This window comes from Zootoca vivipara, chromosome 1 (assembly GCF_965207765.1).
Source record: "Zootoca vivipara chromosome 1, rZooViv2.hap1.1, whole genome shotgun sequence".
NCBI lineage: Eukaryota > Metazoa > Chordata > Lepidosauria > Squamata > Lacertidae > Zootoca > Zootoca vivipara.
The window spans coordinates 93,663,707-93,680,318 of record NC_142582.1 but is presented as its reverse complement, the minus strand read 5'-3'; the positions used below and the strand labels follow the sequence as shown (position 1 = coordinate 93,680,318).

Sequence of the window (16,612 nt, the reverse complement as noted above, 5' to 3'; positions counted from 1 at the left end):
ACCCCCCAGAGGCACACTCCATTGTCTATCAAGACAATTGGATGCCAGCAACCTTCACGTGAATCATTTAAATCAGCGGTGGCCAACTCCCAAGAGACTGTGATCTACTCACAGAGTTAAAAACTGGTAGTGATCTACCCCCTTTTGGGGGGTTCAGGTCAAAGTTGTTGAGCTTTTTAGGGGAGCCACAGTTTTTCAGCCTCTTTGGGGGGAGCCAGTGATCTACCAGTGATCTACCGCAGACGTCCAGTGATCTACTGGTAGATCATGATCTAATAATAATAATAAATTTTTATTTATACCCCGCCCTCCCCAGTCAAAAACCAAGCTCAGGGCGGCTCACACCAACAGGATTACAATAAAACATAAAAACAATTAATTAAAATACAGATTAAAATACAGTATTAAAATTTAAAGTGCAGCCTCATTTCAAATCTATCAAGATTTAAGCAAAAGACCAAGTCTAGCACTCCTGTTCTTGCTTCATTCGTATTCTCTCCTCTTCTGAAGTTTACCTGTTGGACATGCCTGATTTAAATGATAGAATTTTAGTAAGGCTTAGATGCCTTGTGGATGTTGAGATTAAATTCAGGCTGTAATCCTGTGCACACTTACAAGATATTGATTTTAATTGGGCTTGCTCCTTAGTACCCATACATTAAGATTGGGCAGTTTAGCTCCCAGACAGTTAAGGGAGAATCTCAACAGCGAATGCCTTATATAATCTAAAACCACTTTCACCAAACTGGTGCTCTCCAGGTGGTAGCTTTGGGTTCCAAACATCTGGTGGGCACCAGGTTAGCAAAGCCTGGTCTAAAAAGATGGCAGCTCTTAAGTTTTACTTGGAACAACACCCCATATGTGTCCCATGAGAAGTTGCTTCACAGCCTACGTTCAAAGTGGCTGCCTGAGAAATATGCAGGCATGCTATCTTAGCAGTCCAGAGACAAAAGTATGCGCAGGACAACTGCCTCCCCTGCACAGGAAGTTTTGCTATGCATTGCGACGGTCCCAACTGTGTGCTCTCTTGCAGAATGAGATCTTTGCATCCCGACATCAGGATGAAAACAGTGTTGCCTGTATCGAGGAGAAGTGCTATGTCCTGACCTTTGCAGAATACTGCAGGTAGGTGGTGCTCTTACCTTGCTTTTGCTGTAGTCTCAGAGTTCCAGAAAGGCAGTTCCACGGCATGGCGTGTGCTTTGCTTTGCTGCATGTGCTGATGGGTGTGTTCTTTCTCTCTCTGCCTTGGCATCAATCATGCTTGTCTGGGCATATCAATCCATTTTCAGTCGATTATTCTTGGTATGTCTAGGAGAAAAGAGTATTACTACTTTGGCTTCTTTCCTGTTTTAGTTTTTTTTAAATAAACAAAACCCTGTCCACTCGCCTCTCACCTGCCAACTCATTCCTCTCTCTGTGAAACTGGGGGGTAGGGGTGGGTGGGGAGAGAATAGTTAAAAGCTCGTTCAAAAATTGAAGAGTGCCGTTTTATAATCCACAGTCTGAATCAAAATACCACACCCCACTAACATTAAAGACAGCTTAAGGCATGAGAATCTCCCTTTCCCCAGTAGAGAAATCTGAATCCTTTTTAGAAGGAACATTTAATGTTTGCTAAGTGTATCTAAGCTCCTATGCATTATTAAAGGACGTTTGCCCGGACTGTAGGGAGCAGTCTTCTGTATAATTTTGTAGTCGTGAGCTGTTTGTTTCCTAAAGTATTTCATTGTTATAAAATAGTTTTGAAGTCAAAGGCAATCCTCACCTATCTAGTCCATGGGGCCATATAAGATAAAGAAGTGGCCAGTCCTTATGATTAAGCTGCACAGTAGAACGCAATTGAGAGCGCCGTCCCCACCTATATCTTCCCTAGCCCTTTTAAAAGAAGCTCCTGTTTAAATAATTCGACTGTAGTTCTTTTCATTTAACAAACAAGACTGCCTTGTGCATTTCTTTGTGAAAAGGCAGTACCTTGGTAGTCATACGACTTGGCTCCTGAACAAATCAGCTCCCAAACTCCACAAACCTGGAAGTGAGTGTTTCGGTTTGCGAACATTTTTCGGAGGCCAAACGTCTGACGCGGCTTCTGCGGCTTACAATTGAGTGCAGGAAGCTCCTGCAGCCAATCGGAAGCCGCGCCTTGGAAGTTGAACCGTTTCGGGAGTCGAATGGACTCCCGGAACGGATTAAGTTCGAGAACCAAGGTGCCACTGTATAATTTAAAAAAATCAGATTGGGTTAAAACTGGTTTGTTTGTTCATTTTATTTATTCATATAAATTGTTTCTGTACCATGATTCATAAATAGTATCAGAGCAGCTTACAACAATATATATATAAAACCATACCAAAAGCCACATATAAAAAATCTTAATTGAGAAATAAGCTTAACTTTTGTGGAAAGATTATAGTCTTAATTGCCAGCATAACCCTAGTGGGGTTAAAATATTGAAACAGAAGGCGCGTGCTGGATCTATTTGCAGAGTTTTCAACAAGACTCGGCACATGACACCAATGGCTCAGTTTCTCGTAGATAGATAGATAGATAGATAGATAGATAGATAGATAGATAGATAGATAGATAGATAGATAGATACTTTATTGTCATTGTACGTAGTACAATGAAATTGAATGCCATCCCATAAATTGTTGTTGTCAAATGAGCATTGTGAACTTGGGAAACAACCAGCAATGCTTCTGCTGATGATTTCAGTGATCAAGCTGGAAGAGAAGTGTTCAAGTGTTCCTAAGCTACCTAGGACCTCAGGTGTTCAGGGCCTTGTAAATTAATTATAGAATCATAGAGTTGGAAGAGACCACAAGGGCCATCCAGTCCAACCCCCTGCCAAGCAGGAAACACCATCAAAGCATTCTTGACATATGCCTGTCAAGCCTCTGCTTAAAGACCTCCAAAGAAGGAGACTCCAACACACTCCTTGGTAGCAAATTCCACTGCCGAACAGCTCTTACTGTTAGGAAGTTCTTCCTAATGTTTAGGTGGAATCTTCTTTCTTGTAGTTTGAATCCATTGCTCCGTGTCTACTTCTCTGGAGCAGCAGAAAACAACCTCTCTCCCTCCTCTATATGACATCCTTTTATATATTTGAACATGGCTATCATATCACCCCTTAACCTTCTCTTCTCCAGGCTAAACATACCCAGCTCCCTAAGCCGTTCCTCATAAGGCATCGTTTCCAGGCCTTTGACCATTTTGGTTGCCCTCTTCTGCACACGTTCCATCTTGTCAGTATCCTTCTTGAACTGTGGTGCCCAGAACTGGACCTTGAACCTGGCTCAGTAGTAGATGAACAGGTGCCCCCATGAGCAGTCTGGCTACCACAGTCTGCTGCAGTTGGAGCTTCCAAGGGCAGACCCACATAAAGTGAACTGCAGTAATCCAGTCTATGCTTATACAAACTCAGCATGCAAATGATATGGATTGAACAGTGGAAGAGCAGAGAGAAGCTTCCACTGATCATCCACAGTCCAATTGCTGTGTTTTCAGTTGTAAGCAAGTGAATTTTCCCCCAGTCACCCTCGTCAACAGAACATGTGGGGAATTTTTCTTTGAATTTCAACATGGCCAAGATGGAGCAGAGGAGTCTGTAGGGCCACATTACTACAGTATACGTTTCTTCCATGTGTTTTCTCTGAGGTCTTATCAGTGCATCATGGGCCTTCATGGCCCTCCTCTCATTTTTCTGGTTGATTCAAAATGGGAAGATCACTATAACCCACTCTTGGTTTTGCTTGCCCTTGCCCTTTAGAGAGGCTCAACTAGACATTTATTCTGTTCTATAGGAATTTAATAATACTAAAAAAAATGGTATTATTCTTTTTTTTTTTTACTTTGCAGATTTTGTGCCTTGGCGAAGCGTCGAGTGGAGGGGATCCCGGGCAAGAAAGCCATGATGGTTCCTCCATCGGAAGAGTATTCCACCCCTGCCCATCGCAAGGTGCCAGAGGACACTGATCCTGAGTTGGTTTTCCTCTGCCGCCATGTCTACGACTTCCGGCATGGGCGCATCTTGAAGAATCCGCAGTAGCCAAGCTCTGCAGCTCCGTGGGGTTGACAAGTGGTGGCGGCTGGAGAGCCGAGGGCAGCCTGACCTCATTGCTGGCACGTGCTGTGGTGGAGCCCTGCCCTTGGGCACAGGACGGGATGCCCAAGCACTCTTATTTCCTCTGCGTTTTGGGAGCAGATTTCCTGCCGAGGCAGAAGTTCAAAGCACAGCACTTCATATAAAGAGCATAAATGGAAATATATATCTATAGAGAAATATGTGTGTGTGTGTATATAGATATAGGTACTTGCTTCTGTAAATCTATATCTATATATATATATGTACAATGAGCATCTTATAAGGGGGGAGGGAGGGGGAGGGGAGGGGAGGGGAAAGGGCAGGGTGGTCCAGGGGATAAAAGCCAGTATAAACTGAATCCAGAGCCAGTTTTGGTGGGGACGGTTAGAGTATACAGAAGGGGAACGAGTGCAGAAGAGAGCTGAGCTGCCGTGGGTCCTCGATATGAAGGCTGAGGGCAGAGATCCTTCTGATCAATGCCATACTTGAGGTTGGAGAAGCACCCCTGTTTGGGAGACGTTTACGTGCTGCGTATCCTTGCCACATGCTGAACAGGTTTTGATTTGCTAAGGGGAGGAGAACCACACTTGCTTTCTGGGGTTGCCCGGTCCGTTGTTTGCTTTCCTGACTGGCTTGGAGCTTCACCTCCAAAGCAGGAAGTGGGAAAGATGCAATAGGATTACTTCAGACCGTTATGAAAAGCTGCGTAGATTTAGCACACACACACACGCACACACATACACACGAGAGAAAACAGGGTCCAACCTTAAGGATCACTGCTTCATAAGTGGGCAACAGCTCCCAGAGTTTAATTGACAGCTGCTACAAAACCGATGCCTTCCCTCCGGATGTTTGGAGAGGCATCCCTTCTGCTGGTTGAAATAGTGGGTATTCTTTCCCATCCCAATTTCATTTTCTTTGCTCTTATTTCCAGCCCTTGTAGAACCTGGATTTGCACACTCCAGCGTACTCGGGGAGGGCTTAGAAGCCACAGTTAGCAAGGACATTGTACCGCTTGAGCTGCATTCTTTTCGAAACAGGCACCCTAACCTGACCAGCCTGGTCTGCTTTTGCCTGCCTACCTCTCTCCTCTCCCAAACACCTCCCCACCCCCCAAAAAATCTCCTCTTAACACTGACATCTGAGCATGCCCACCAAGGCGAGACTCTTTGGCTCCCAAAAGGAACTGACCAATGAGAGGTTTGCATTTTGGAGGGGGAAAAACTTGCTACCTGATTCCTACGGATACTTCTGCCTCTTGCCTTACATGTATAGGTGTTAGAAAGAAAGAAAAAACTACTTTAGTTTTGGCTTTAACACGAAGCTATTTCAGTTAATTCTAAAAGCAAACCAAAGGACAGCATACGAAGAGCCCGCTGAACCGGTCACACAAAGCTGGGGTTCCATTTGTAGATTGCACTAATTCTAAAGAATGAGAATTAACACTGGATCAGTCCGATGTGCTTGCTGATGGCCAGAGTCGCTCACCCGAACAAGGGACCTGTGGGGGTTACTTTTTGGGGGGGGGTGTTGTGGGGGGGGGGGAGTGTTCTGAACTAGTGTTATTATACGATGATAGAAACGTTCCTACGGCTTTAATATTGTCGTCTTTTTTTCAAGTAGAAGTAGTACTTGCCCACAGGCTGGAACGGAGTCTCGCCACCTGGGCTCTCTCTGCCTGCCTGGCTCGGAGGAAGTATCCCTGCCACGTTCAGTTCCTTGTGCCGTGAGCGCAAGTTGGGGATCTGCAGATTTTGCTCATCATACCAAAGATGGGAAAGTGAAGGGGAGGAGAGAGAGAGAGAGGTTGGGAAGGTCAAAGCAAGAGATGGTTGGTTATACCTCAAGGTCACGGGGAGACGATTCCTACTGTGTTTCAGTAGGAAAGGATTTGCTCCCTGCCGTTAATGGGGGAACTTCCCCACCCTAATTCCGAGCAAGAATCTGTGGCTGATCCAAGCTGGCTAGTGCCAAAGTAATGGCTTTATTTCCCCCCCGTAACCATTGCTTGGGCATGTCGGTGGGCTCTTGGGAGTTGCCGGTGCTACAAAGCACACCTTGTTATAGCACAGGAATGGAACAGAAGCTTCCGTGTGATGTTTCCCTCAAGCAGGCGAGAGAGCCTGACAGTGAGGGAGGCTCAGATGGGATGGAAGGAAGGGTAGAGCTGGCATCACTCTTTTCAGTCTAGAGGTATGCTGGGGTAGTTTGGGAGCAATACTGTGGGTTCTGTAGTTGCTGCCTGTTCTTCCATTTGCCTGGTTGAAGAGGGAATTGTAGGGGAAAGAGAATGACTGGAATAGGGAATGTTCCCAGAATGATATGGGTAAAAGTGTGTGTGTGTGTGTGTGTGTGTGTGTGTGTGTGTGTGTGTTAGAAGTTGAGTAGTCTGATCTATGCAGAATCAGATTTGGGGTTCCTTTCTCCGCCCCTGTAATTGGGGGTGGGGGGAAAGAAACCACGTTGCTAGGTATCCTCTTTTTCTGGGGAGGGGGGAAATAGTAGTGTTGTTCAAGGTATAGTGATGGGAATCCTCAAAGCTTTTAATTCGAGACTCATGTTCAGGGTGCTACTGCCCTGTAAAAAAGAGCTTTTGGGAAAATTGAGAAACCAGACATTTCCTGAAAAAATCTGATGTCTGCTACTGCTTCCTCCTCCTCCTCCTCCTTCGTCCTGCCTCCTCTCCAGGCAGGAACAAAAACAAAAACAAAACTCACACAATTGTACAAAAGGAAATAAATTGTATATCTGCCCAGGTTCGGGGGTGGGCTAGAAGCCCCCTTTCTGGAGAGGAGAATCCCTAACCCTTCCGTGCTTCTGATATTGTCAGAATCTACTTCAGGCCAAGAAATATTGTTTAAAGACTTGTGTGGTTGTTTTATGCTGTTTTGCGGGCAGCATGTAAATGATTTGAAATGTCTTATCTGAAATGAAAATATTTCATGCTTTTTTAATCTATTAGATATGGAAATATTTTTGAAACTGAAAATGCAGTCAGTAGAATTTAAATTGAAATGTAATACATGTAAAATATATTTTAGTTGATAATTTTGTAAAATGCACTTTTTTGTGTCTCTTCCCTTGTTTCCCAGATCTGTATTTCAGTGTTTACAGATGGAATGAGAGCATTCCCTATACCCTCCTTCTGTGAAAAAGATATATTAGAAGTAATTCTTAAAAATAAATTTGAGAAATTGTATTGATTTAGAAAACAAAGTTCAAATGTAGTTTGTTCTTGCCTGTGTTTAGTGTGTTGATGGGGGTCTACTTGGTAACAGTAAAGGGCATGGAACGTATTTTCTTAGTCTCACGGTGGTTCACAACGGTCTGTCAAATTCCAGAAAAAAATATTTATAGACAGTTGTATTATAAAACTGTGTCACAGCAGTTTACAGCAGTATAAAAAGCAAACAATAACTTCATAAAAAGTTAAAAGCAAGTAAAAGCAAAAAGAAATTAAAATCAATAGACTATTGTAAGGTGGTGTTAATTTTGTTTTCAGCAAACGTTTAGAGTTTGGCACAGTAATGAGGCTATTATTGGGTTGTAATTGGAAACTAATAAAAATTATTATTAAAAAAAAGAATTTACAGGAAACGTGCCCCCCCCCCCCAAGTTTGGCACAGAAGACACCTGCTGAATGCAGGGTACATCCATTCCTAAACTCATAAAATGCAGCATCTCAAAATTATTAGAATGTAAAAAGAACCCTATTGGATTAGACCAAACTCCTGTCCAGTCTTGCACCGTGTAATCTACAATGGGTAACCAGATCCTACAGAAGGCCCACCATCTGGAAGTTGCTACTTGGCAACTGGTATTCAGAGACATTCTGCCTCTGTTCCTAGAGACAACAAACTACTTTTCCTAAGATTGGAGATTGCAAGGCAACTTTCCCTAGAGAGGGCTTTGCGTAAGGAGGGTGCCACATCAAAAAAAAGGCCCCAATCCTTATGATGCCCCACCTAACTTTCTGTTTTGAAGTCGCTTTCAGACTGGCCATCTGTGATAACCTGCACACAACAAGGAGAGTTTGTTGGGATCAGAGTGTCTTTAACTGGCACTTAAAAAGTAGATATGGTGCTCTATATCAGTAAAGTAGTATGTCCACCTGAGGACATCCACTTGTGGCATCTACATGGGAAGAGGTCATGCCAGAAAACAGGAGGAATGGCCCACCGCCATGGCTTCCTCCTTTCCAAATGACAATGTGTGGATGTTGCATTTGTACTTAGAATCATAGAGTTGGAAGAGACCACAAGGACCATCCAGTCCAACCCCCTGCCAAGCAGGAAACACCATCAAAGCATTCTTGACATATGCCTGTCAAGCCTCTGCTTAAAGACCTCCAAAGAAGGAGACTCCGCCACACTCCTTGGTAGCAAATTCCACTGCTGAACAGCTCTTACTGTCAGGAAGTTCTTCCTAATGTTTAGGTGGAATCTTCTGTCTTGTAGTTTGAATCCATTGCTCCGTGTCTACTTCTCTGGAGCAGCAGAAAACAACCTTTCTCCCTCCTCTATATGACATCCTTTTATATATTTGAACATGGCTATCACATTAACCTTCTCTTCTCCAGGCTAAACATACCCAGCTCCCTAAGCCGTTCCTCATAAGGCATCATTTCCAGGCCTTTGACCATTTTGGTTGCCCTCTTCTGGACACATTCCAGCTTGTCAGTATCCTTCTTGAACTGTGGTGCCCAGAACTTGTAGTGCTGGGAAACAATACTGGCCTTGGAGGGCACCTCACAAGTATCACTCTTGCCGGATGGGGCCTGGGGAGGGGATAGCTAAAGGGAAGCAAGCAAACTACTCTTGCAACCCTTTGACTGAAAACAGGAACATAAATTGCGCTGGGAGCATGTTAGGTACACTGTGGAAGCCTATTCTTCCTGAAGGATCCTTTTAAGATGCAAGGAGACTGACCCCTTCAGATCAAATCCACCTGCCCCCCTACAATTATCTTTTAATAATTAAATGAGTACTAGAGCTGGGGGGGGGCTGTGGAGTTGGAAGGACTCCTCTCCTTCCCTCCCAACTTAATTTCCATCCCCTCCCTTTGAAATGTCCACAAGTTCTAGCTTGTTGCAGAAACCCCCCACCTCATTCAAAATGCTTAAGGCGCACACAAAACAACAGCAGCTCGACCACATTCCAATCAGGTCAATAAATTACATTGAAACATGCGGTATTAGACTGTGATGTCGACCTGGGATTTAGCTCAGTTTGTACACTGTTGTGGGAAGGCCTCTGGCAGTGAGGGGCTGTAAAAGAGGAAGAGTCCTAGCGTCTTTCCCAGAGCAAACCAGAGATGACTGAGATGGGGATGTTGAACTGCTTTGTGCATTAAAAGTGCTTCACTCCTGCTGCTCATTGCGCATATTTCTCTTTTCTTCTTTGACTCTGCTGGCCCTTATTCTGGAAACCCCCATTCAGTGGTGTTTCTGTTAACTGTTTTGTCACACAGAGTTAACAGCGGCAGCCTTTTTCTTGATACAACAAAGTGTACAAGTGCAAAGTGATACCAGAAATATTCATGCATGGAACTGAACTTTGGAGCCGCTGCTTCCCTGTGCAGCTTTTGGACACAAATGCAAGCAGAGGGAAGGTAGTTATTTTGATTTTCCTCACCTGGTGAGTTTGGAAGTTAGGGACCCTTCAGAGATGTGCAGTTAAGTGGTAAGCAAGTGCCATCTGCTGGCAGATTGGCGTGCTTCCCAAGTTGCCAAACCGTGTATTGAAGGAGACAATGGATTGGTCAAGCTGCTCTTAATGTTTCCATCTAAGACAAACTAATTCTCCAAGTCCTTGGTCTTCACTTAGATTTGTGACAGTCCAATGCAATATTTGGAAGTGGTCTCTGAATGATGGATGCTGCAGTTGTCTGATGGGCAGAGGAGACAACACTTCCAGGTCTACAGTTCTATGATTCTATGACCACCTGGTTAGATGTGCCCAATTCAGTATTCACCAAACTCAACACAGCCTGTCAGTCATGAATGATGGCCACCGAGGACAAAATAATCCTCCCACCTTTGTACTTTGCCTGGGACTGTAAAAACAGCAGAGTTGTCAAGCACCTGAATGGCTTGATCTACAACTGTATAGCATATACCGTGGGCCCCAGTCTTTTCACATTACCTGGCCATTCAGGAAAGGTCAGGTACCACTGATTCTCCCACGCTGCCAGCCTTAGGAGATGGTGTCCTGCTAATTTTTGTGAGGACACAAAGTACTGAAAGCAGGATTAGGAGTGGGCCTTTCCTTGTCCGCAGAGCTGTAATGAGAGGGCAAAATGCATGAAATATTTGCTTACATTTTGCTGGCAGTTTTAATATGGCTAATTGTGAGTGACAGTAATTGCACCCAAAATTACCCCAATTGAGTGTTGGAAGTAATTTTGGCTGTCATATTAAAATGATAGAATACCAATCCAATTAAATGGATTTTCCTACTGCTTTGGGTCCATTAAAATGATTGTACTGATAAATGAGACATGGACAAAGTGGTTGTATGCTACTGTAAATCTGGTTTAATTAAGAGACATAGAAGCCCCGAAAGAGTCGAGGATGTGTGTTTTAATCCATGCGGGAAAATGTTGTTCATCATTACATATGTTCACATGTCTAATATTGGTTTGTTTGTTTTTTACATTGTTTGATATTTTAATATTGTTTTTGATACCATTTAAGATTCAGTGTTGCCTGGAGTGGCTATTTATGCATCGCCTAAAATGAAAGATGCAAAATTAGAAATAATAACTACAGTTTAAATAGAAATACACAACAGCTTGCTATTGTGGGGAAGACTTATGACCAGGTGACCTGGGTTCCTGATCAGTCTGAGTGTGGATGGGCAATGCCAAGGTCCCTGCTGATCTCTGTTCTTGGGGTTCTTTATGCGGGATAACCAGCCTCATATAATCAACATGCTTAAGTCTAATTAATGCATGAAGGGGTTAATACCATACAGTAAGATGTCCTGCCAGCCTTAGCTATGTCACTTCCCTTGGAAGGAAATAATTAATCAAGCCTGCCTGCCCACCCACCCACCCCCGTCTACCTGAGAAACTCTGCGTGTGAAGAGGTTTGTGCTGGTTGCTCCAGCTCAACCGCATGTCTCTCACAAGCCACTCTTGATTTCCTATACCAATAATCTAGGAACTTTTGCCACTTAGTAACAAAGCTATGTATTACTGACTGATGTATGGAAAAGCACATGAACCAGACCATAGAAGAATTTGTAAGTACTGTAAATCAATTTCTAACTTACCAAAAGTGTAGTCTCTTCCTATGCCGGGGGAGGAGAGAAACTTTGAAGGGCATATTTTAAAGGTCGAACAGCCTATGTTTCCAAGCTTTGCTTTGCTGCATATTTTGTGACTTAAAATCTCTGCTGAGGTTCTTTCACCAAAGAGTACTTGCCCCAAACCTGGATCTTAGCACCTAGTGACTTCTCGTCCTATATTTTTCTTTTGCACCAACACTTTAAACCACTGGCTACCCTGGTTGTCCACAGTTTTGCATTTTGTTTTGTTTTTACTGTGCTTATTTTTTTAGCCACACTGGAGGTCCCTTCTGGTTCTGAAAGAGCATACATTATGTAGATAAATCTTACTCGGTATACTAAGGGTTATTTCTAAGCGATCTCGGTCAGTCAGTCTTTGTGCAGCCACAAAAAAGGCTCTTGCTTATAAAGCACCTGAAAGGATAACATTCTGCCACTGCAATTGGTATCCAGTGGCTGTTTTCAGCCTTTTCTATAACCATCACCATGTTTACAAATCAATAATTAAGCAAGTGAACACTTCAAAGCCTTTTGTACAACTCCAGGCACTTGACTTCAGGGCAAACATAATAGTACATGCAATCCTTTTCATTTTGTTCGTTTCACACGAAATTGCAGCACCATCACAATGAAAAGAGCATATCTTCTGCTTGGAATAAACATCCTCATATAATAATGGGGGGGAAAACACGCTTCGCAGTGACTAGGCGAAACATTTCAAAAGGCCTTGCAAGAAGCAAGCAGGATTCTGGCATTTTGCCCTGGTGTGTGAACAACACCCAAATGGCATGATAAAACATTTCCAAAACGGAAATCTCCAAATAAGTTGCCTCGGGTATCTGAGGTCAAAGAGAGATCCTTCCTTTGCTGTGCGGAATCCTGACGATCCTAATTCGTATGAGGAGACTAGGACCCCCCACGCCTACGCTAAAATAGAACTAGCATTAACTAAAAAATGCTTTGAACTGTATTAAGATCATTTTGTGTTGCCATGGCTCTGGATTCTGGAAGTCTCTGGTCCTATGGTAGGATGTAATCTTAAATAATCCAGACTGGAAGTAAATTTTACCATACAGTACATGGGACTTCATAATAAGTCGATGTGTTTAGGATTGTAGTGCCAATTCAGTTCAGCCAGCTGGTGGCTTAGAATTTAAGAGGCTGCCATGAGGCAAAGTAAGGTAGAAGGCAGACAAATCTGAACCAACATATCTCCCATCCATCGTGTCAAGAAAAGCTGTTGTGGTTTCAAGTATTTTTAATCGAAAAAGATTGCAAAGTCCTGTATATTCCTGCGTATGAGACTTCTTTTTAACCCAGGAAAATTTTCTCAAAAGTCGGGGGTCGTCTTATATGGCGGGTCATATTTCTTATACGGCAAGTATATCCCAAACTCTATAAAAAAAATCATTCAGTAGCACCTTAAAGACCAACTAAGTTTTTATTTTGGTATGAGCTTTCATGTGCATGCACACTTCGTCAGATACACTGAAACAGAATCCACCAAACCCTTATGTATATTCAGAGGGTGGGGGGGTGGGGGTGATGGGAATGGGTGATGGGCTGATGGGAGTGGTAAACCTGTAGATGGCTGTTAACGACTGCTGATGACTGCAATTGGTTCTGGGGGGGGGGAAGCAAGGGCTGAGGCGCTAAAGAAAGCTTGATCATGCATAATGAGATAAGAATCCAATGTCTTTATTCATCCCAGGTGGCTCCATGGTTTTAAGCTTGGTAATGAGTTCCAATTCAGCAACTTCTCTTTCCAGTCTGTAACCCAAACTCTATAGTTTAACTGGAAAAGTTGGGGGTCGTCTTATACGCCCGAATATACAGTAGTTTACAAGGACAAGCAGACCACAGCATCAAATAACAGAGGGTGAGATCCAATTACATCCACCCACTTGTACAAAAGGCGCTCCACTAGCACAAGAGAACTTCTGGGTTCTCCCCTCCAGTCTCCAAACACGTGTATCAGAATCTGCTCCAAGTGGTCCCCCCTAACCCTTTGGAGCAGATTTTGGTGTGTGTGTGTTGGGGGCTGGAGGAGGAGAAGCCTATTGTGCTGCCCACAATGCATTGGCTCTCACCCTCACACAGTATATAAAACACACTGGCTCAATATCCACACTAATTCCAAACACACTCACACCTCAATCTATGCCTGCACATTCAAAACACAAGTATACTCTCCCATACTATTAGCGATTATTGTTCCTTTCAATCCCTGGCATACATAAAAAGTCCATGTTGCAGCAGCCTAATGCTATGAGGTTAATACCAAACGTAATCTAAGATTGCACCAACCAGTAATAATAATAATTCCCATGAGATTGAACCCCCTATACTAATTTAGAGGAGGAAGGAGGAACTGATCTGCTCTTGTAATCTTCCGCCAATGGCATTGATATGACTTAGTCACACCCAAAAGCATACAACATTCCATTCTTCAGTTGTAGCAGAGAACATCCAGAGAGCATCTGGCTGGTGTGTGGAATTTTATCAAATGGTGCTTACAACAGAGGAAGGATGCATTAGCTTGTAGCCCATGTTGCTATAGCAATGAAGTGGCTTGTTCCTAGTTTCTGCTCTCTAGTGAAGACGTTGATCCATTTTGAAGAGGAAAGGATATGTAACGAAGGGAAGTAGATTTATGAGATTTTTATTTTAATGATGCCCAACGAAAGTGCAATTTATTCTTCAGTTTTATGCTTTAATACCTCCAGGTTAGAGACCCTCTGCTCGTGAGATGCCAGTTAAAGCAGCCACTCAAGGGAAGGCACTGTACAATACCTATACACAGGCACATCCAGTTTTAAGTTTCAAAGTAACTCTCAACATGCAAAGTGGTGTCAGGCTTTTAAAAGCTTGCCTGCTGCAGTTATTTGTTTCCATCTTTGTTGTTGTTGTTTAGTCGTTTAGTCGTGTCCGACTCTTCGTGACCCCATGGACCATAGCACGCCAGGCACTCCTGTCTTCCACTGCCTCCCGTAGTTTGGTCAAACTCATGTTCGTAGCTTCGAGAACACTGTCCAACCATCTTGTCCTCTGTCGTCCCCTTCTCCTAGTGCCCTCAATCTTTCCCAACATCAGGGTCTTTTCCAAGGATTCTTCTCTTCTCATATGGTGGCCAAAGTATTGTTTCCATCTACTGTATTCCATAATGCAAGGCTCTGGTTTTTGGCCAGGACTATAGTTGTCACCTTTACTTTCATGCTGATTTTCATATCGCAAGAACAACCCCTATCAGCACCTATCTTTGCTACCTTTTGAGATGTCATAGGATGCACAGCCTGCTAAATATATAGATATTTCTAAAAGCGACGCTTCAAATCTGAGGCCATCAGAAGTGGGGTTTTTATGTGTCTCTCTCTAAGAGACCTCCCTTGCCATTGGCTGCATTGCAGTGCGGTGACATCCCAGAAGAAGCATGGAGCAGGATGCAAAGATAGAGAAGGCAAACAAAATGAAGGGGGAATGTAAAGAAAGTCCAAAGAGGACGAGATGAGAACAGGAGTGCAGGAAGCAGCAAAGAAGCTAGGAAAAATAGATGGCAATGAGATTGTTAAGAGGGGCCTGGAAGAACAAGACTGGGAAATGCTTGTCTGTCATCCCCTTCCTCCTGGAGATCAGAAGTTGAAATGATTCAAGTAGGGTGCCCTTTTACACGTTGCCTATATGTTATTTTAGCTGTACTGTGATTTTACATTGCAATCCACCCTGAGATCATATATGAGGAAGAGAAATTGAATCAGTTAATTAAATAAATGATTATATGCTGCCAAACGTCGCACAGATGCAGCGCTCCTATACACTCATGGAGGTGCTGTGGGCTTCTTCAGGGATAGCTCAGCCATTTGACAAAGTGAGACGGCTGCTTCAGCTGACAGATGCTGGTGCCATGGAGTGTGTGCCACAACTAGCCTTCTGCCCCTAGTTTTTGTTCATGGCTTAAATGAAATTGTGCCCAGGGACATCCATGGTGGGGCAATTGGGCCCACCCCTATGAACCATAATCCCCATATTCCAAATTAAATGGGAGGGGAGTGCAAGCTGCTACTTGGATAAGGATGACATTGTGTAGATGATACAAAAAAAGTGCACTCATGGGATGCCTTTAACCACCTTTAAACTGCTGTGTGCAAACACTCTAAATGTCTGCTAAGGTAATAAACAGACTATAAACCTTTTCTGCACTTTCCCACTCTTTAAATGGATGACTTTCCTTTCGCTACAGATCACACCTTACACAAATACCTCAGTAAATTCCTCCCATTTCTGTTCTATAACCCCACAGTACTAGCGTTTGTTTGTTTTTTAAATCTTGAGGGCTATTGAAATATATTTTAATGTCAAAATTGTCATTAAAATGTCAGTTATAGCAGGGAATCTACCAGAGCTATGTAAGGAAGCCAGTTAGATAAGTTTTATTGGGAGATGATTGCTATGAGTTAGGGGCAGGTAACAGCTGGCCTGGCCTGCTTTGGGGACTTTCCAAGAGGATTTGACTGGGAATGGTCTTAAACATATGGCAATGTAGTGCACTTTCCATCAGCCAAACAGTTGGGGAAGGGCTGTTGCTCAGCGGCAAGGCATCGTTTTGTATGCAATAGAGCCTGAGTTCAATTCCAGACACTTCCAGGTTTCCTCCAGGGCTGTGGAGGAAATTCCAGCTGAAACCCTAAAGAGCCACTTATGCCAGTCAGTGCCATAGGCAACAATGAGGTAGCTGACCCAAGGTTTGATTGGGAATAAGGCGCCTTCCTATGTTTCTCTGAGATCAAACTTAATTCTGAAATGTAAAGTGTGTCAATTCAGAAACTGAGAGGTTCTGACTGTGTAGACGCGGAGTGGTTATACAATCAATCCTCTTTCCTAGAGAATTCTGGGAAATTAAGTTCTGCGAGGGGAATAAGGATCTCCTAGCAACTCTCAAAACCCTTAACAAACTACAGCTCCCAGAATTCTGTGGGGGAGGCCATGACTTTTAAAGTTTGCATGAAGCTGCTTTAAATATAGTATAGTAGTAGTAGTGGTAGTAGTAGTAATGCAGATGAAGCCCTAATGTTATTCCAGGGCATTGTGTGGGAGAATGGCAGTAGCCACAAAAATGTGGGGAATATGGGGTGGGGGCTGGGAACGTTGGCAGCCATATTTTTATTTGGGTGGGTGATGGACACACCCTGGGTCAGCCTCTTCTTAACCTAACAACCAGTGAGCCCTGGTCAGACCAACAGCCA

The 16,612-nt window shown here is 43.5% G+C and overlaps 1 protein-coding gene across 1 annotated transcript in view; it reads left to right on the top strand.

Moving 5' to 3' along the window:
- Nucleotides 1–7,299, top strand: part of BAHD1 (bromo adjacent homology domain containing 1) — a 66,740-nt gene extending 59,441 nt beyond the window's left edge. Inside the window, exons 6-7 of the mRNA XM_035111179.3 lie at nucleotides 1,034–1,125; nucleotides 3,858–7,299. Coding sequence (XP_034967070.3) covers nucleotides 1,034–1,125; nucleotides 3,858–4,047 — 282 coding nt within the window. The 3' untranslated portion in view covers nucleotides 4,048–7,299. The remainder of the gene's footprint in view (nucleotides 1–1,033; nucleotides 1,126–3,857) is intronic.
- The last annotated feature ends 9,313 nt before the right edge of the window (nucleotides 7,300–16,612 follow it).